General features: G+C 38.5%; 1 protein-coding gene across 6 annotated transcripts; it reads right to left on the bottom strand.

Moving 5' to 3' along the window:
- Positions 1-67: 67 nt before the first annotated feature.
- Positions 68-21,239, bottom strand: LOC124630517 (PDZ and LIM domain protein 3). 6 transcript variants are annotated; one of them, XM_047164457.1, is made up of 12 exons: positions 21,099-21,239; positions 20,723-20,850; positions 13,920-14,068; positions 12,387-12,473; positions 11,154-11,358; positions 4,821-4,967; positions 3,626-3,673; positions 2,631-2,719; positions 2,050-2,088; positions 1,435-1,570; positions 1,126-1,188; positions 68-740 (listed from the first exon to the last, which is right to left on the bottom strand). In XM_047164457.1, the coding sequence occupies exons 2-12, from the start codon at positions 20,813-20,815 to the stop codon at positions 654-656; spliced, it is 1,143 nt and encodes a 380-aa protein (XP_047020413.1). In that variant the 5' UTR covers positions 20,816-20,850; positions 21,099-21,239; the 3' UTR covers positions 68-653. The 6 variants fall into 6 exon arrangements, with proteins under 6 accessions (XP_047020413.1, XP_047020414.1, XP_047020412.1 ...); XM_047164458.1 differs by lacking the exon at positions 21,099-21,239 and having other exon boundaries at positions 20,723-20,877; XM_047164456.1 differs by lacking the exons at positions 20,723-20,850; positions 21,099-21,239 and adding an exon at positions 19,633-19,814.
- Between the last annotated feature and the right edge of the window lie 35 nt (positions 21,240-21,274).

Consider the following 21,274-nt stretch of genomic DNA (forward strand, 5'->3'; position numbering starts at 1 on the left):
GTACCTTAACATGTGACATGTGTAGAGGGTTATTAAATAATATAATGATTAAATAAAACGAAGTGCATAAATAAAAATAAATTATTTATTTAAGGTTGATCGAATTTCATTCTCGTAGGTACGACCAGAGCTCGGGTCGCAGTGACTAGACTGTACACTCAACATTTCTCATAAGTATTCATAAACAATAAATTTCTGTTCAAACAGAAAATCAACACTTAGTAATAAACATTACATTTCTACTTAATATAAATATAAATTATATCACTAATACTCGAGTATTAGAATAATTAAATCCACCGAAAAATAATATGACACACTGCCAGGAGCATTATTATAATAGCTTCCTAAAATTAATTTTGTTAGTCTTATTCGTTGCTAACCCAACAAGTCATTACGTCTAATATTATATGGCGCTGCAGCTAACCGTGAAACCATTGTACATCTCAGTCCATCGAGTTGTTACGGCAAACTAAGCAGAATTACTATCAAGGTCTACACGTTACGCACGTATTTATTGCGTAGTGTGACTTTTGATGTGTTTAAAAATGAATTTGTTGTTAAAGTCAGTAAAATTGGCACGTTATATTGATACAGTTTGCCGTAATGTTTAGGAACTTGTAGGTGACGGTAATACTGTGTGGCTAGAGGTGCTAGAACTCGGTGTCGCCGAGCACGTTGTACATGAGGCGTTTGAAAGAGTTCGACTGTTGGATGTGCTCTTCGTGTAACGAGTTCACCTGTAACAATATAAAGGAAATATTATCTTACTTGAAAATGGTATTCAAATGAGATAACTATTTGTAAAATTAAGGTACCAAATGGGATCTCATTAAGATCAAAAAATTTAGATACAACTTTTGAATATAGCTTCTTCAATCTTGATAAATGTAGGTACAACCTTACCTCTCGCTCATACACTATAGCACATGAGCGAGAGTTGAATACAGCTGTCGCGATTTCTAATCCCATTCTTTATCGGCACGGGTAGTATATGTCCTGCGTTTTTTTATGCTGAACTAGCTGTATTCCGTGCGTATTGTTGGAGCTACTTCTCTAGGAATAGTGTAACATTCCAATAGACAGAGAGTTTTTGGAAAAAGTTTGTCCTAAATGGATACTTACGAAGGTCGTTTGTTTTCCTTTCGGTTTCTCTTCAGGTTTGACAGGTCTCGGAACTGGCCCTTTCTGGAAATGTTAATATTTAGTTAAAAAGAGGAATAAAAATAATTATTATTATCATGGTTTATGCGAAGTAAAAGTAGGTACGTCGCCTAGTGATAGACACAATCAAGAAAACTATTGAATATATGTATAAAGTTTTCTAAATTCTGCATCAAAATATTGGGACTTAAATGCCCGTTGCTGTCTTAATCACTGACAATACTAATGATGCTAGATTTGATGAATATATTCTGGTTAAGGAGTGCGTACCTTGACGGGCGGCGCAGTGAAGACCTTGGGCACGACGGGCGTGGGCACCTCGTGCACGACGTCGCCGAGCCCCTCCTCCTGCAGCGCGCGGAACGTGTCGGACTGCGCCGGGTCGTACACCACGGTCGGCTTGTGACTGCTCCGCGCGGGACGGTTTAGTGGTTAGCGAGCGCAACACAATATAGACAGAACATTAAGACTTACAGGACACGCGGAAGCGGTTAGTCAGTAGAAGTTTAGTGTGTTTGATTCAGGAAGGAAAGGTCCATAAAAATACTAACATTAATTATGTAGAATAAGTTCTCTACCTTAAGTATTAAGTTCGATTGTATAAATAGAGTATAAATAACTTAATAACTACTTTGCGTATAGTGATTGTGATTGCCACTCTGTGGTCACACAATGTTGTCGCGTGATGTTGGCGCTGTCGCGCCGACATAGCAGTCGACTGTCGACGTCATCATGCTTGACGGAACACGATAGAACTGAGCGTGGAGTGAAATAGACCAAGTCGGCAAGATACGAAAAGAGCGAAATAAAAATAAAATAAAGCATTAATGCATCATGAGTATGGGCGTCGACTGTTGTTGGGCGGCGTTCTAGTAAAAGACTTGCCTCTTGACAACGTGCGGCCGCCCGTAATGGCCGTTAGCGCTAAATAGAGAAATAATCCATTATTATTTGAACATTGCACCTACTCTGTATCTCCGATGTATTTCTTGTACATATAACAGTTTTTACATTAGGAAATTATACCACACTGATAATACTGGAAATTGGAAATGTCATCAAATCTTTACCCGGTAGGTACCTAACTATCGTGTTGTGCTAAAGCAAGGGATAATTTGTTTTGAAGAAAACGTATTTACAGAAATTCCGTCACATTAACAAGTGGATGTTGTTATGTAACGCTGGGCTTGGCATTGGTCCATGTTGTTTAAATTCATTGCCAAGATATGCGAAGTCTGATATGACTGATGCTACATTTACTTAGCGTTTGCTAACTGTTCGTAGATTTTATCCCGCTGCGTTAAGGCCAATTCTATTTTATCAAAATTCTTATATCTGTACTCAGTGTGGACTAAAGTACTTATGTACTGCAAAGTGTCTCGACATTTTAATATCGATATATGACGATGACAAATTGCTGTTTGTGTCTAATTGTTTTCAAAGTGTCGTATGTAGATTATACTCACGGCAACGGCGAGGTCTGTTGCCTGATCGAGTTGGCGATGTTTTGTTCCGAGTATAGATTGATGGGGGAGTTGAACTGCTTGTGCACCATCTGAAGAGATACAAACAAACATTATTATAACTCACTTACTTAGACTTGACAATAGCACAATAAACTGTGTGAGAGAGCAGCTACAAGATCTCATTCTAAAACAAGTTAAAACACCAATTGTTTAACAGTTAAAACATAACTTTCACGGAGGAGATTTAGCAATGTAGAATCCAGAATTTCATACAATTATTAAGACCGAAATCAAATTGATCGTCGTTGAAACTAAAGTAGTTAGCAGATTACGGTAACAGTTAAAAATTTATTGATTTTTACTATAGTTCGGCCATTCAGAGAATGCGTTCCTGACACGTCGCGATTGAACTGACGACGTAACTACATTCATTGATTATTGATATAATAATGTTGTTTTAATGCTCCTCAATTGTTAAAACGGTAAACAACCAGCAAAAATATTTTTATCGTAACTGCAACGCCATTGCAAAGTTACGTCGTCAGTTCAATCGCGACGTGTCAGGAACGCATTCTCTGAATGGCCGAACTATAACATTCAAACTGCCTCATAACAAAATGTTTTTGGAAAGCAAATCATAAACATGCGTAGGTAAGCAGTTCATACAGGAGAAATGATTTCGGTCCAAACTTGATACTAACGGGTAAGTAGTTACTCTCTTGTTCATAGACAGAAAATAAACCTTTTTCAAGTCATAAAAGCTCAAACAAGATGACGTATAGACACATGAGTTCATGAGATCGACGATACTTTGCAAGAGATTGGGTTCAATGATGAAAGTAAGATAAGGTATGAAGTTGCAAGTGAATGCCTGATGGCATAAAATTAAATTCAATTGCAAAGTATCGTATGATGGTCGACCGGCTTCGTAACAGAAGTTTGTCGCTGTCATGCTTGAAGCTGAGACTGTTCACACAAGTGATATAGTGCACCACCTTATTCGCGTCTTCGCCAACCACTCGCTGCAACACCGACTCTGCCACCTGAGTTTTTATGAAAAACACTATTGTACTATACAATCCGTGCGCTACGTTAATTCATTATTAACGTTAATTCTATAAAATGTACGTGGAAAAATAAGAAGGAGATGGTACACGTCAAATAGGGACAAATTTAAATAGAATTGAACATCAAAAACTTTAACTTTCCTTCTTACTTTTGACACAAGATGTATTAAAGATTTTCTTTTAAATGTTGACTGAAAACTACGGTTCTTTGTACAGTTTTAGTGAGTGAGATAGTGAACTGTGTAGGTATGTGTGTGTGCGTGCTATGTTCGTGCGTATGGTGTGTTGTGCAGGCTAGAATGTATAGTTTATTAAATTATATTATCAGCCAGAATACAATATGACTTGACTTGTCTTAAAAAGTACAATTACGTACATTTTCTCCGAATGCTTTAAAAACGTGGTCCTCTTCACTAAATACAACCACGCATTTTCATATCAACCAGCAATTAAATAATGCTATAAATATATCTCACATACCGCATACGAATCATGTATTTCTAGAAGTGCGTCTTATAAAAATATAATTTGATTCAGCGGTCTAATGTTATACGCAAGTGAAATTACATTTATATCGTCATGAAATTTGACACGTGTCTAGTGAATTCAATGTAGGTTGGTACTTTTTATAACTCCACTGAATTTCTTTCAAATGCTTTCAGAATAAAAGGTTTTTGACTGTCTATTGGATCTTGTTGAAATAAGTTTCTGTGTTTATTGTTTTGTGCTAGAATCATTTACAGTGACTTTTACGAAAATGGTTTCGAGCATCGAATTTACATTTGAGTTTTGAATCTATGCCAGCTATTTAAAATCACACTGCTACTACAATTTCTAGGTTTAAGACTTAAGTTATTAATCAGTGTACCCAGAATCTCTCCTTGTGGAAGCCCCCATTTTAATGTACCCCAAAATGATCTGGCTTATTAGGATGCCAATAGAACGCGCAATCGCGGGAGCCTGCCTTCAGTAAATTTCAAAGGCATGAGATAAATATTTCAATGTTAAGAAATAACTGAAATATCATAAACATTTGCCTGCTCCACTATGTCAAAGACCTTAACCTAATCTCCGCGATTGCACGTCCCTGGCTACGTAATATTGTACACTATAATGGCTTTACCTTCTGCCTCATGAGTGTGTCACGGTAGTCGTGGCTGGGCGGCGCGCGCATGGCCGGGTTGGGGTGGTGGCGCAGGTAGCTCTCTGTGGGCCCGGGCTCGCGGCGGACCTTCGCGCCCGGCAGCACCAGGGGCGTCGTACGGTACGGCTATAAAGACCAAAGAAATGCAACTTTAACACGTTGATTCGGATTCGGATCTGTTGATATTTGTGCCCTCTGACCATAAGCGTGAATTGATACAATTTAATAAAGCTATAAATTCTTGGAAGGTCTTAAAGAGGATTTTTAAATAACTAACTCTCATCGGTGTTTACAAATATTTGTCCTTGTTTTTTGATCTATAAACAAACTATAAATATTGTAGATGAAGCTGACATTTCGAATGTATACGACACTCGTATATCTTGACCATAGGTCGTTTATTGTGGGATATTCGTATCTAATACATACCTACGTAGGTAGGCATGTAGGTTACATATTGCAGTATTACCTACGATACATTCAAATCATTCAATTTATATCCAGTTTTGTAATCAAATGGTAAACCAAATGAAGTTTGTTGTAGCAAATGCACAACCATGATCTAGAATAGTTGGCTCACATCACACGCTAATAATAGTAAACTTAGTACGCACATAAACTGCACAACAGCGTAAAAGCGCCGTTGAACATAAAACAGTAATTTGTTTTACTGCTTTGGTTAACTGAGGCTACACATATTCAAATAAAATCTCATGTTTGTCACACATTGGTGACCTTTTAGAAGGTTGCAGACAAGGCTATTAAAATTCTGTTTTCCTTCAAACATCACATGGGTATGTCAGGGACTGACAGTAATCAGACGCCATTTCTATAAAAATGTTGGTATCCACGCAGCGATTTGCCTCCAAGCTCCCGAGGCGTACTTCGCGTCGCGTCTAATTATAACACGAGGTTATTTCATGTGGGTTATGATATGACTTCTGACACGATTTCGTTATTTAATATGGTTCTATGATATTTAGGCCGTGGTAATGTTTCAATCCTTAATTCAGGTTCCAATTTGACTGAGATTGTTGCTACTGTTATCGTTACTGGGTGATACCATAACAGAAACACCAAACGATTTCTTCGGTCATCTCCGATTCTCTTAAGTCAGGTTGTAGGCATAGAAGTTGAAAAGCAAGTCCAACTAAAATAGGTGGTCAGACATCCATCTTCCATACTGGATAAATTCCATGAAATATTATGGATAAATGATATAATCCATACTTCATCGAAGCATTCGTAAGTATCGTATATGTGCCAATGGGCAAACAACAAGCTTCGTATATTTGTGGCGATGTTTACAAAAGCGGGGGCTTTCGCCACTGACGCAATGTTCTATGTTGGTCGGGACGTTTGGTTGGACCAAGTAAATAAATTTATTGGATTTCCATTCATTAAACACGAGCAATAGTTTTAAATAATTGGCTCGTGTGCACTATTATGATCCATTAATGTCATCATTCAGTTTATTGATCGAGAAAAGATTATAGAGGAACTGAAATAGGAACCTACGTATTTGAATTGATTTCATGATGATCTATGCCAATTAATACTGACTCATTGATTATTTTTATTGATATCCAATAAAGCAATAAGTTGATGGATTGATGCCCAATTCCGGTACAGACAATTCCGAAAAAGATTTGTTACTTTAGCTAACAATTGTAGGTACTATTCGAAATAGGTGTTGTGAAGCAACCGATGAAATAGTATCAAATATTTGACTATGGTGGCCATGATATAGCCGTTATATTTATGATTCAACATTTGGTTATACAGTAAGCTTTTTACAATAGTGATAAACATAACAGAGATGGATTATACCTATTGACGCTTTATGCCGTCATTTTCCATTACGATTGACTCCCGTCTTTTGGAACTTGGCATGGAAACTACTCATCATTAACATTGCATATGGTAACAACCACGTCACATTCGTGTTGAAAGATCAAGTGGGTGTAAAAATGTTTGTGACGTGGCAGTAGTGCAAAAATAACTTCACAGCTGGCTATTTAATATCAAAGGGAGGTCGTTATAGAGGATACTGATAAACATGGTCATAAGTCTAATCGTGATCTTATCTCCGATATGGACCTGATTCAAACAGAAAAGTACATAAGATGATCAATTGAACTCCACCAACATCAAGAAAATGAGGAAATGAAAATTCGTTTTTAGAACTATGAACTATATGATTACTTTTGATGCGCGCATGCAATAAAACTTTGGTCGAGGGAAAACTTGGGTCGATAAGAATAAGGAATAGATATATTTTTTGGGAATCCATAAAAGAGTAGGTAATGTCGTTGTGATCATCAAGCAACGCAATTTTTCAAAACGTCTCTAAACCAACAGATAGTTTTATACAGATTTTATTCCCCTCATGCTTCTGGTTAGCGTTTGTTGATGTACATGATCTCATAAAACGAATATATCCTGCTGTAAAATGACTTACGATTTTTTCCGGAAAATTACATCGTAAACCTTTCGTCTTATTACATCACATATTTTGTAACACTACGCGCGTGTCTCGAGTGCTCCAAATTTAGATTATACTCCGAAATCCCATGTAACGGCTGGACTGCAGACGTTTCACATCATTTCCAATCGAGTATCAACTTTAATAGCACATCACATTTTGGTTACAGGAATTTATGGAGATTTTAGTAGTGAGGAAATTCTAGTGTTATAAGAAATAGTCGCACGCACCCAGTTGGTGACGACCTCGTCCTCAGGATGCATGGGATCCTGGTACCCGTTGGGGAAGAAATTAGGATTGACGGCCATAGTGGTAGCACTTAGTTGCGCGGACGTGTGCCGTGCAGAGTGTGATCGCGGACTGCCGCTCCAGTCGTCTTCTCCCGAGTAAACAACGCGATTTCAATGCATTCTATTTTGGCAATATGGCGGGAAAATAGGCGTCGGCGTGGGCGAAACCTCCCGCGCGGCCGCAGAGCCTTGCGCCATATAAAACATTAATTTATTATTATTTATTCCGAATATTTTTATAATCTACAATAATAGTAACAGGTTGTGTAGCTGTTGACAACGCATTTTACTTAGTGTTTGTGACAGTTTCAGCTGGTTGAAAGGCCATCTGAAGCATGTTTTCATCTAGTAGTGCGTCAGCTTCTGCCTCAGTTAACAGTGTTCTTTCTGATTTCGTTAGTATTTTTTCGATTCGCAGAGAATAGTTCAATGACGATGAAGTCAGTACCGACTTTTATTAAAACTGGTAAGTATAAGAAATACGACCGCAGTGATCGTCTATTATTGCGATTCATGATTCAGAAAACGGATTTAGCCTAGCTCGGGAACGTTCTAAAACTTCGATGAATTATAGCTCCGTTTCAGTAACTTCGGCTCACTGTAAGTACAAGTCGTGTGCAATGGAGCCGTGTCCTAATCCCCGTGGTTCTCATTAATTTCCTTTCTGATCTTACTAATTAACTTAACATCAGTCAACATTAAACTTTTGGCGGGTCTCCAAGGTACGTCACGGTTTGGATTAGCATAACACTGTTAACCTATTTGGTGGAAATCAAGGATAATGTCGAAATAAACTAAGCATGAGACGTTACAGCTTCCAACTGAAACCCCATATTTTCATTGCCTTAGTCTACTAATCACAGTGCCTATCAAGATTAGATCCCAATAACCAAACGTAAGAATTCCATAAATTCTGAAAGTGACATAACCAAGGATGATTTTCTTTCCGTTCTCAGAACTCAGAGTAAGAATTGGCAAAACATCAAATCATTATTATTGAAGTATTGGTATAGTAAGTTCAACTCAGTCTTGCGCGCGGCCTTATGTGTGGGTAACCCTTGTACATATACAGTGACTTTGTGTGCGTGACAAGAGGTACAGTCGGGTACAAATACAGTTATTTAGGGGTTACGGCTGTTTAAAGAAAACAGTTATTACGTAATTTAATGTTTATTTATTTATAATGATTCTGAATCGCTCCTTGAAAAATCAAATGATGAATTTTGCATTTTTGGTCCACACTTTTATTTATTGTCCTCGTACCCCGAGCTAGAAAATATGTAAGAAGTATTTAATTCATCTTAGATATTTCACCTCATTTATTTCTTAGGTACTGTCAATGTCAATTTGAAAAAACGTATGAGAAAATAATGAAAAACTGTAAAATGTAATAATAAAAAGCTTTGAATGTTGTTTCATTTTTTGAAACGCTACCTGACTCCTTAAACATTTTCTCCGTGAAGAACTAGACATTTTTGTAAACGACTGTACCCATAAGAAAAAGCGATAAGAACACGTCATGCTCGGACGACGTCACTGTCACACGAACGAAAGTTGTATATTTACAAGCCGACGCACACATAGGGCCGCGCGCAAATCTGAGTTGAACTATCTATAATCAATTTTAAATTAATGATGATGTCATAAACTTAAAGGGTCATGGATTAAATAAATCATACGTCCTTCCTGATGTTTTCGATTCCGTTTTAAATAGGCTTCAGAAAATCAATGTGACGTCCATATTGATCTGTATCATTTATGTCTAATCTGCGTTTATGACTCAAGTGTGTTCTAATACCGTAAATGGTAGTTGTAACTAATCCATCATGTGATTAGAAGTAATATTTTGGCGTTTGTTCCACCAATCGACAGGTATCACCAACGGCCCACTTGTTGGCGACAACTTTATCTTCCGGGTGCAACTTGACGTTCCCACTATAGCTGGCAGTATTTCGCTAATCGTCTACCACGCCCCGCTGTTTAGTTGATACACTGAGTAATTGATACATAATGATGTACACTTCAGAATCTGATAGTCTATTGTTTTCGAAGCCCATGGTCAGCTACGCTTAGTCATCTGAACTGGACTGGTAAGCTGGAAGCTTGCATTTATTGTGAGTACGTTTTGGTTTCTTTCATCTGATTTAGTACAAAATATGCCAGTACCAGTACATTTAAATTGGTAGTGATAAATTCGTTATTGATGATTTTCTTTTAGATTGGTATCTCGTTAAGGGCTGTGTGGAATGAAGTGCAGAACTTAATGAACAATTATTTATATTACTCAGTTTACTCCTGAAAATTTTTAGATGTAAAGATGGGTAATCATCATCCTCCTGCACTTGTCACAACATCATTCAGGATGAGCGCAACATGTTTTCTGCATCTTTTGTAAATAAAATAATAACTATCTATAGCAATACATGTGCATACTCATAATCTTCCTAATATGTTCATCATTCCTCCTCACATGATTGTTCAATTGCTAAATAATCTGGAAAATGATCCATGTCTTTATTTATTTATTTACAACGCACACCAACAACTTATTTACAAATACTTTCGCATATATAGGTTTACAATTATAATAAGTCCTGCGTAAATATGTTAATTACAGGTGCGCACAACGCTCAAATTAAAAATAACTCAAATTAAACTTAACTATACATAACAAAAATAATAATAATAAAAAAGAAGAATCGATAGAAGCAAATGACAAGGTACTATTCTAAATTGGTCAATTTTGTGCAAAAATTAATTTACATGAGGCATTTACATGGCGCTTAAATTCATTATAAGGATCATGGAAAATGTCAAAATTGTCGGAGCTCCCGCACAAAGAGTTATATTCACTGCAAATTCGTGCCATAGGCGAGCGTTTATCAACATTGGTTCTGTAAAATGGAATGTGGAATGGTTTGGTGATTGGGTATTGCGGTATTCTGGTGGGAACAGCAAGTTTAATGTGATGAACTAATTCGCTACAATCTGTCTTTCCATTAATGAGTTTGTGTAAGAATTGAATGTCATGAATTCAATAATTGGGTAAAGCTTTAGATTTAGATACCTTAATTTAATGTTGTTGTTTTGCTTATTATTTATGGTAAACCTTATTTACATTTTACTTATGTTTTATCGTTGTTATTATCAATCCAGCCTCTTCCAAAGAGTAGTTTTCCAATAAATTCCAGTTTAACCAGGTGAATCGAAATGACATCATCAACCTAGTTAACTGGACCACACGAATTGTTGTCAGGGTTGACAGGGGTAACTATTATTCATGTAATCCAATCTTGTGTAATCCAAAATCGTAGTGACATACCTCGTAGAGATGGTAACCCATCTTCAAACCGACCGCGCCAAATGTTGCTTAACCTTTGATTGTTCCATCTTTACTAACGTGCACGTGAGTTTGCTTTATTTGTTTAAGTTAACATTCAGAATACAAAAGTGACTTATAAAACACATCACAAATATTTTGGAAGCACTGCGATTTTGGACATGTGGTTTGATCTTCTGTAAAAATGTGGTACTAACCTGGCTCTGAATAGACTCGTCAAAGGTTTCATCAGTCCGTGTCGAGGAGGGCGAGAGCATCAGGGTCCTGTATTCTCCCTCCACTTGCACTGGGTACGTGTACTGGGCCAGTCCAGCCGGACCGGCGGGGCCGTGTGAAGGCACGGGTGTTCGCGGCAGAGACTCAGGACCGCGCCAGTTGGATCCGATTTGAGGGCTCGGCGTCCTGTACAAAGGTATGATCATGTTTAGTGGCTGCGGTCAACAAGTCCTAAGGTTGCTGGAATAAAACAAGCTGAAGCTGCAGCGGAATTTGTCATAGTCGATTCTAAAAGAGAGCAGCAGTCGCTGGATGTTAGCAGGAGAAAGCTTAAGCGATGCTTTATGCTGATTAAAATCACCATTACAGCCGAATCAGTAGTAAAAAAGCATTGGGTTTTGTGCTATTCACTTTTCATCAGGCAAGGAAGTCAGGAGTCAGGAAATGTTTTTTTTTATATTTTCTAAATGCCTAAGTTGTGACCATAAATCAAACCAAGACTTATTTGTGGTAATTGGGCGTAAAATAAGGTCTGTGATTTTTGGGCAGACTCTGGTTTACTAGTTCTAAAACTAATTCAAGAAACTGGGAAGGTCGCTTCAAAACGAGAAAACTTCACGTAATCAATAAAATAAATACCAAATCTTGCAAGTCAAAATATAGGTACAACTACCAATGTTTTGTATACTCAGCTTTTAATAGAATCAATGAGAGACTGACCTTTGGCTCAATCTCTCAGCGTGGTATGCCGTTACTGTCTTTTCGACTTTATTTCACTGGGACGTTACGCTTTGTTGTTTTCAAATATTTAATGAGATCTAATTTTAATTTTATTTCTCCAGAAAACATCTAATTTTAATGTGGAATTTAAACTTATTCATACGGGTCGTGTCATTGACTTCATATTTTTGGCAGCCACTAGTGATGCATCATAATTTATTTTGGCTTTGATTACAATATTTATATAACGTTATTTATTATTCATCAGGTGCAGAATATCTTTAATGATAAGGTGACATTCTATACTAAAGACAGTCACATTTGAAACTGATATGTGTGATAGATAGACATAACAAATGGCTATGGGATAAGAGTGATATTAAATTGTAGATGACCCCCAAATTCGTTCTTGAAAGTGTTCTTGTATAAAAGCTGCTGTCTGGTCTCGTTATTCTTAAGCTTGTGATATCATAATGAAGTAATGTGAATGGTACCTGTATGGTGGTGCAGCGGCATTGGGTATGGGTGAGCGCGGCGCCATCGGCGTGCCCGAGCCGCGCGGTCCTTCACGGTCCACGTCCCTACACATCGTGAATATGCTCAATGAACATGACTGGAACATGGAGACTCGTCAATACGGCGACCACTGCCAACTTTATGATGTATTGACGGTATCAAATATCTGTAATAACCAGTGGACTCATTCGAAAATAACCACCGAATAGTTTTGCAGTTATTTGAAAAATATCTTGGAATCAGCCCAGTGGTTGGTAGGTGTTCGTGAACATTCAAAGGACGGATGCAATGCATTTAGTACAAAATAACTTGGTAACCTAGACACATATAGAAAATAGTGTTTTCAACATCATACAGTAATAGAAAATAAGTCATATGCAACATAAACATAGGCATGCATATTGACGACGTATACAGGATGTTACATTTATGTAATGACGGAGTCTGGAGTTGAGCGTCTGTTTCAATATTACATACATATTATATTCTTTCAAAGTTGTATACAGTATACAAGGTCAGGTTATGTTAATGCTAATATTCATAAATATTGTTTACAACGACACCGATAAAAGTCCCATGCTAAAATATTTTTCGGATATAGATTTGAAGAGGGCTACAAAAGAGCTACATTAAATAAGAGGTCAACGGGAATACATTAATAAAGTTTTACGACGAACTCTTCCAAAATGCAACGTGATACTGAATAATCGTGCTGAAAATTATCTTTAAATTTTTAAAGAGAAATAAGGGACAAAGTTCCCTATGCAATTAGAAAACTAGCCGTCTTACCACAAAAACTTTTAAACGTCAGTTTATGCCTTGTCTAAAAAAATGTCAAATTATGACGTTGACATATGGTTCATTTTGCAGCCAAAATTTTATTAGACAAGTGTAAAACAGAGTTTAAAGTTTTTGTAGTAAGGCCCTAGATGTCTGACAAGAAGAAGGTTGCAGTAAAATGTGGCAAAAGTTTTTTCTGTCTCAGATAATTCGCTTACTAAGTTCATTAGAGTATCATTTTAGATTTCAAGGACTCAAATTAAGGGGTAAAATCAACGTAAAGATTTTCAATTCAGTATCACCAGTATAAATCAACATCTAGGTGAAGGGCAACACGGATGACACCTAGTGCAAGTCTTACTCAGCAAACTCGTGATAGAAGGTAGGCGTCGGCACGCGGCCTACAAAGCTGCCCGGAGACCGAGGCAACGAGTATAGGTGTGCGCTCGCGCCGCCCCTGTGGTCACACTTTGTTTCTTTTTAACAAGAAATTGTTTCTGACCGATTGAAAAATCCAGTCAGTTCTGTCGTACCAGAAGTCGGACTACTACGAAACTAGTCAGTTTTGCCGTCGAGACATTCAATCCTGAAGTTTGAGGTAAGATTAACCTCATAGTGTGTTATTTATTTTGTAAATAAATATCCTCTTCTGACACATGGTGACTTTTAAAAGAATTTCCCTCCTTTTTTTCTTGTCATCAGTAATAATTACAGTGTATAAAACTCATTACCTCTGTACTACAAGCTTGATCTGTTTGGGCGCATTCCTGAAGAGATTCTGAGCGTCTTCGTGTCGCAGGTCGCGTGCGTCGTAGTCGTCGATTTTAGCGATGATGTCTCCGCGCACCAGCTCTCTGCCGGCGGGAGCTCCCGGGGTTACCTGGAAATTACGACAACGATTTAATATAAGAATACTAAATAGAAAATTTGGATATAATGAGCAGTATCGTAACATGTTAGCATAACAGATATAAACAAGTAGAAGTGGTTGTTTACAGTGGCTTTAAGCGGAAACCTTATGTTTCAGACGGCCATATGTCTACTCAACACTTGAGGCGGGATCTTGAGAGTTCCGGTTCAGTTCTACATATTGCAATGCAAAGCGAAGTTCAAAGAGCTGCTGTGTCAATCTCAACGCGTCAATATTTATCCAAACTGAAAATATGTACGTGTTTGAAGTCTCAACCGCTGGAATTCTAAGGAAAAACATGGAGCATCAAAGGCTTGCTTTATTTTACTGGCTTAATTTACAACTATTTAATGCCTGCATACATATTTTGCGAACTAATAGGCAACAGTTTGCGGTGTGTAAAAATAATATAATAATCTGTAGTTAACGACCGCCTACGTTTCAAAGGTGTTGCCTGTGATATAATAAAATGTCCACAGGTATGTGACACATATAGAAAGACTAACAGACGGGCCGTGACATTCTGAAGTGTGAACCAAGCGTGCATTCGGTTCGGTCACCTTCAAGGGGAAGTGTAATTACACGACGACACGTTGTCAGCTACCTTGTTTACTTTTCCGTATTGGATTTTCTCAATTTTTTTCTCGTTTTTCTTTGGTCAGTAAAGGATATCATTTTCCATTTTAATATCACAGTAATTACATATCACCTCTTCAAGGAGTACAGAAGAATTTAAATAGCGAAAAGGTTACGTATTCCAGATTTTGTGTTTTTTGAGGGGGTGACGTGAAGGGTGTAGTATCTGTGTGATAGAGTAGTCGGTCGACCTTGTGCCTGGGGTAGAGGCGCGGGGGGCGCGGGACGCATGCACTGATTTGGCTGATGGCCAGGCTAAATGCGTCCGCCGGCGACGCCGCGCCAACCTGACATTTTTTATTGAAAACAACCGACGGATCGGATGGAGGCCGCGTCGCATCGATGGCTCGACCTGCGCAAATCCATCACCCACTTCCTCGAGTCAATGGCGAGGACATACATCTATATTTACTCTTGTCCATCAACGTGGTTGGTGGCGAAATTTTTGTGAGAACGATAATTCTTCTTAGTTTTGTTTGGCGGATTTTTTAAAACGTTACAGCTGGCTGACGTCCATCCGCATAACACTCATACGCAGGTGACGCGTACCCACTTGCGTCAGGTAACTATTCAGGTTGAAGGAGATGCATTATGTCAATAAACATTCTAGGAAACTCTTTCTAATTTTAGCAAGCCAAAACATCATTTCATGACTGCCATAATGTTGACGAATACCAGTAGAAATCTGTGTATTTTTTATTTTGGATTTAATTAAGCAAGAAGAATTTAAAAACATTTCTATTAGTCTCCCAAATTATAAATCTGTAGAAGTAGTCCAAGTGTTCACGAGCTTTAACGATGTATTTAGAGTTTTAAATGTATTCGTAAGCTTGTAAAATACCTCAATTGCCAAGTATCTACATTGATTCGAGGCCCACCTAATTTGTACTGACATTTCTTATTCATCAAATTAAGAAAACAATGGGGAAGCAATATAATAGTTAAATTATTACCTATGGACTGCCGAAATCGCATAAATCAAATCAACAGCTGCTTGATGTCTTTGCCAAGAAGTGACATGTGTTAGGAAGTTGCTAATTACTCAAATGTAAAAAATTTGCTTTTCCTCAAAATGACACATTGATTTTTTTTTTTCGTGTAAATGTATTTTCTATTGAAATGTATCGACCGATTGACTCATCCTAGCCATATGGAGAGGAAGTAATGAAGGCATTTTAATGGCTTTGCTACGGGAAAAATCGAGCTCAAGGCTGTGTTTGTGATTGAAAGATTTATGGCAGTGAAGGTCAACCGCGATATTATTTGCTAAGTGCATCTCTCGACCAGCATCAGCGGTGTAAAAGTGAAAACGAAACAGATGCGAGACGTCATACAAAATGTGGCGAACCTAAATATATGTAGGCCAAATATGACGTCCAGTCTAGAATAAATCATGTCAAGATTCAATAGTTATAAATAAAATATTGATAGGCTAGAAATAAACAGTATGGTAACTTTTGAGCAATGGCAATACTGAAATAGCCCTCCGAGTTTGTTAACTAAAGTATTTTCTTTCAGGGGCATTTTGTAAGAAAATGCCGACTGGCGCCACCTAGTTCAACACACTGGCGATTAATTACAACATAGTTTGCCACATTTTAGCTCTTCCATTTAGCGGGAAAGCAGGTTTTGTCGCCACAAATGCCAAGCATTTTCTCCGTGGTCTTTGGATTGAAAACTTCTAAAACTTTGTTGATGTACTTGAACACATTGCCTAGGCGCTACGTTTTCCATAACCATTTTTTTGAACTCCTAAAGAAAAACTTTGTCAAGTTTTGCGCTGTGTGTGGGAAGGATTCAAGTGCCTTAAATCCTGTATAGACCATTTGCTATACTTTTGAAAGAATGAACATAAATTTTCTGTAAAATACATTTGAACAAATTTGAAGAATCAGTTTCCCTTTTCAAAGTGAGGGTGATGAGGAAAATTTTATATAGTTTTCCTCCACTTGTTTTGATAACAATTTCCTCTGTGTAAATTCAACCTGTTGTAAATAAACTAAAAATAGGAATAACTTTTACAAACAACCGGCGACAAATATTTGCCAGATGTCTGTTTAATTTGGTCTTGAGCATATCTTTTATCCCTAGGTTATTTTTAATTATTTTACGATTTAATTCATGTATGTGTGACACAAAAGATAAACCATAAGATTTTATGGCATTTGTTCCCGTTACAAATAATCTTACATCAACAGTACATCTGGTTTAATAACTATCCTTATTAAGTGTGTTTGAAGCAATGGATAGATCGAGAAATTCATATTCCCTACTCTAAATATGAGTCACCTTTCCGTAAAGGTCAAAGAATTCCCAAAACGTGCTCAATATTACAAACAAACAGATTTTCGTGATATACATACCTATATGTACGTATTCATATGAAATGCATCGCACTTTATTCAAGTAGTTTTCATACCTACTTGAATCATGCAACGACGTCATGCTTATCAAAATATTTTTCATATTGTACCTAGGACCTAAAACTTACAGTTTGTAATTCGGAATCGATTCTCGGGTTGGAGCGAAATCACCCTATCAGTGGGTTTAAGATTTTTTTTTATATGCTTGAAGGCCGCGGTCTAGTCGCCTAAAAAATCGTGGTGGCCTAGTGGGTAAAGGACCAACCTCTCGAGTACGAGGGCGCGGGTTCGATCCCAGGTCAGGCAAGTACCAATGCAACTTTTCTAAGTTTGTATGTACTTTCTAAGTATATCTTAGACACCATTGGCTGTGTTTCGGATGGCACGTTAAACTGTAGGTCCCGGCTGTCATTGAACATCTTTGGCAGTCGTTACGGGTAGTCAGAAGCCAGTAAGTCTGACACCATTCTAACCAAGGGGTATCGGGTTGCCCGGGTAACTGGGTTGAGGAGGTCAGATAGGCAGTCGCTTCTTGTAAAGCACTGGTACTCAGCTGAATCCGGTTAGACTGGAAGCCGACCCCAACATGATTGGGAAAAGGCTCGGAGGATGAGGCCGCGGTCTAGTAATTGGTTGTGTTACACCCCTAGTCTGGAAAGACCCATCAATTCGTCATCCCTGATTGTTACCTAGTGGTTGTCGTCATCCCTGATTGTTTGGTGGTTGTGGTTGTTTGGTACAGATCAGAGACCGTCGGAAAGATTTGAGAAAACTAGTGCTTTTAGATCTGGCCTGCAGAGTACTTGATAGGAAGAAGGTGAAAGCTTTGACTTTTATACCAACCATTTAATTCGAGAAACATAAACGTTTCATAGATTGTTGTTAGAATAAAAGTTGTCATAGGACCAACCTGAATAAAAGTTTTAGGGATCTCAAGTGGCAGCTACCAAATGGTGTAGAAAAATTAGGGAATAAGGGGATCTTACATGTTCAGGCGTTGAGTTTTAAAGTCATCAAATAAGACTTTTTGTGACAACATTGTGTGTAATAAGCTCAATAGTGTGATGTATTTATCGTCCACGTGTCTCTACAAGAATGTGTAGAAAATAAATTAAAACTCTCAAGCTCAAGCTTCTAGGCAGGTGTAATATCTCAATTACACCTGCCTAGAAGCTTGTTCAGATAGAAATCTCCACGTCTATGACTCAGTACCACCTACACTGTACGCGAATTGCGAAATTGTTGCGATGCACTCTTTCCTACGATAAAAACATGCAGGCGAAAATAGGTTAGGCGTCCTGCTTTTTATGTAGTAATTGCCTTAAAATAGAAGATTATGAACTTATTACTCTGTGCCAGAAAAGGCTTGGTTGGTTGCTCTAAACACTCTTTGGCAAAAACTAAACTCAATTAAATTGATCGCAGATATACCGCAAAAGATAGATAGGTACGCCAAAATTACCTAAGATCTCTAAGTGTGAAATTCTATCAATCTAGTAGATTTTTAAAGGTAAAGTAGTCTTTGAATACAGCGCTCATGTTGGACCGGCTCCGAATCCGTAGCGAATAAATGCCGACCGGCTGGGCAGATGATGTTAGTTGAAGATCCTTTGAAATTACAACACCAAAGAATGAATATACAACTTCATATGTACCTATCTATATAGTAACTGGTAAATCGTACCGCCTACATAATAATTCTACTAGATTTGATATTGAGTGAAATTATTCCAAATGTAAACAAAACGGTTTTCAGTTGTTGCAGATTGCGTATCGATACGACCTAGAAGAAAGTTTACTTTTGCGCGAAGTGCTTTGGTACCACGAGGTTCCTACTTTGTGTATGTTATGAACACAAATCAACATTGAAGGCTTTTGGTTCCAGTTTTAGATTAACAAATGGTGCAGTTCTGCGTACTCATCGCCGAAGGTCAGTGGTATACGACAGTCCAAACAAATGCTTTTTGAGTTACATATTTTCGCAGATTGTACCACTTGCTATCATAATACACTGTGGCTTCTAAGCTGGACATTAACTTTTAACTGATGACTAAAACTACGAAGAGAAAGAGATTAGGATAACGGGGTCATGTCGCATCGTCGACAGCAGCTGTCGAACGACACGATACATCCAAGAATATATCAGTTATAAAGAGAGTTCGTCCACGCTCTACATATATTTAATGATGTTCTAGATAATCTTTAAACACGTTCGTTTCCCGATATTTTAAAACTGCTCAGCAGATACTTGAATTACAAAAATAGCTGAAGTGCTTCACATTGTCGGCTTGCGATTAGTCCCAGACTGACTGACAACGCTCTATAAATATTTTTTTGTCCCGGATAAATGATAAAATAATCCACTAGAGTTCTCATGATAGGTACTCTTGAGAATAACATCCCGCCTTTGACAAGTGAAGATTGAGTTGTAGATGGTGTCGAAGTGCGCATGATTGATTGTAAAGCTGGATAGCGTCTTATTTACAAACAGAGCGGTATCTCCAGCGGCGGTGTTTACACCGGCGTCGCACGTACCCGGGTGACGATGAGCGGCGTGGCGAGGTCTGCGCCGCCGACGAGGCGCAGGCCCCAGTTGACGTCGCGGCTGTCGCGGCGCAGCGTCACCACGAAGGTGTGCAGCCGCCCCATGCTGAGTGTGCAGAGTGCAGCGCGGAGTCGGGCGGTGCGTACGCGCCGGGAACACGCGACGTAGTGCGGCTAAATTAGCCTCACCGCAAACCCGCGCCGCCCCTGCCCCCCTAGATCTGCACTGGATGTAACCCTGCCTTCGCAATCGACCTAATTCGATTTACGGAAACTCTGGGATATGTCGATGCTTGATTATCCGCCTATTCGGGAAACTCTTCGCTTTGCTTGTTTAGCCCCATAAAAACTGGAGCATTAGACATGACCTACATTTACAATTTGTTGCACATGATTTGCTAACATAATAAGCTTTATGACGATGCATTTTACCTTGTTACGAATACGAATATACGCGAGTAATTTGCCAGGACTCAATTAAAATAGTTAATGCTTATGCGTTAACGTAGGTCACACCAACGCACCCTGTGTCACACAAACCCGGTTTTCGAAGGCTAAGGGTTGCAATGAACTGGCTAGGGGTTATTGCCATGAAGAGGATTCTATGTCGGAATGTAAATAAGGCCATTCATTACTGATCACTATTTCCTACGTCATAATGTTTTATATATTACGATGTATTGGCATCACATAACGTTATTGGTGTATATTTAGCCGACTGATCATGATTTGTAATAATCAAAACACTCTAGGAATTGGCATGTGATTTCTAAACCAGAGTGATGTGTCATTTCATGAAAATACATATATTAGATCAGATCAATATTGCACGCTTGAAAAAAAAAACTTTAATGTTAAATAGCTCGGTCATAAATTGTTTTATTATTTAATTAGAAGCCAATTCACAGTATACACCTTCATACTTCTATAAGTTCTGCCCTAAGAGCCTCTGTCTGAGTAAACGATATCATCACTTTCAGGTTTCAAAATATTTTTAGTAGTTTGGCACTGAAAACTCACTTCTCACAATAACTAAACTCTCTGTATGTACAGTCACTATATTATAATTAAAAAAACTCACCCTTCTCCTCTGTCCGAAATCCCTGGGCTCATTTCCAGGATCCATGCGCTGGTGGGGCACTCGCCAAAACGCCGGCCGCTCGTACATCGGCATCGTCACTGCTCGGTATCGCCGACTTCCAGGGAAAACTGACACAGAAATACTCTATTACAACTCGACTGCACTACAAAGCATGCACATGCAGTGATAGTGCATACTATCACAATCTCTTTATAATCGGCCGTCAGTTACATTTCATAATGCATAAACGTAGGTGTTTGGCAACATTTCCATGCATAAATCACCTGTTATATGGACAAGGACAGCCGCGCACAGGAAAAAAGCCACGTTAGACGCCACGTGGGAGCGGTGGGGATACAGTAAAGGGCTAACTCACCAGAGGGCGCGTGGCGTGGTGACTTGCGCAGAGCCGTGCGTCCAGTGCCGTTTTCTATTATCTCGAATTATTTCGGAGCAACATCAAACTATGTCTATTTTTCGCGTAGCGGCGGGCGGCGGTTCGACGGCTCGTGGTTCGAGTGATTTACAAGCCGGAGCACACGAGCTGTTTCT

This window comes from Helicoverpa zea, chromosome 5 (assembly GCF_022581195.2).
Source record: "Helicoverpa zea isolate HzStark_Cry1AcR chromosome 5, ilHelZeax1.1, whole genome shotgun sequence".
Lineage (NCBI taxonomy): Eukaryota > Metazoa > Arthropoda > Insecta > Lepidoptera > Noctuidae > Helicoverpa > Helicoverpa zea.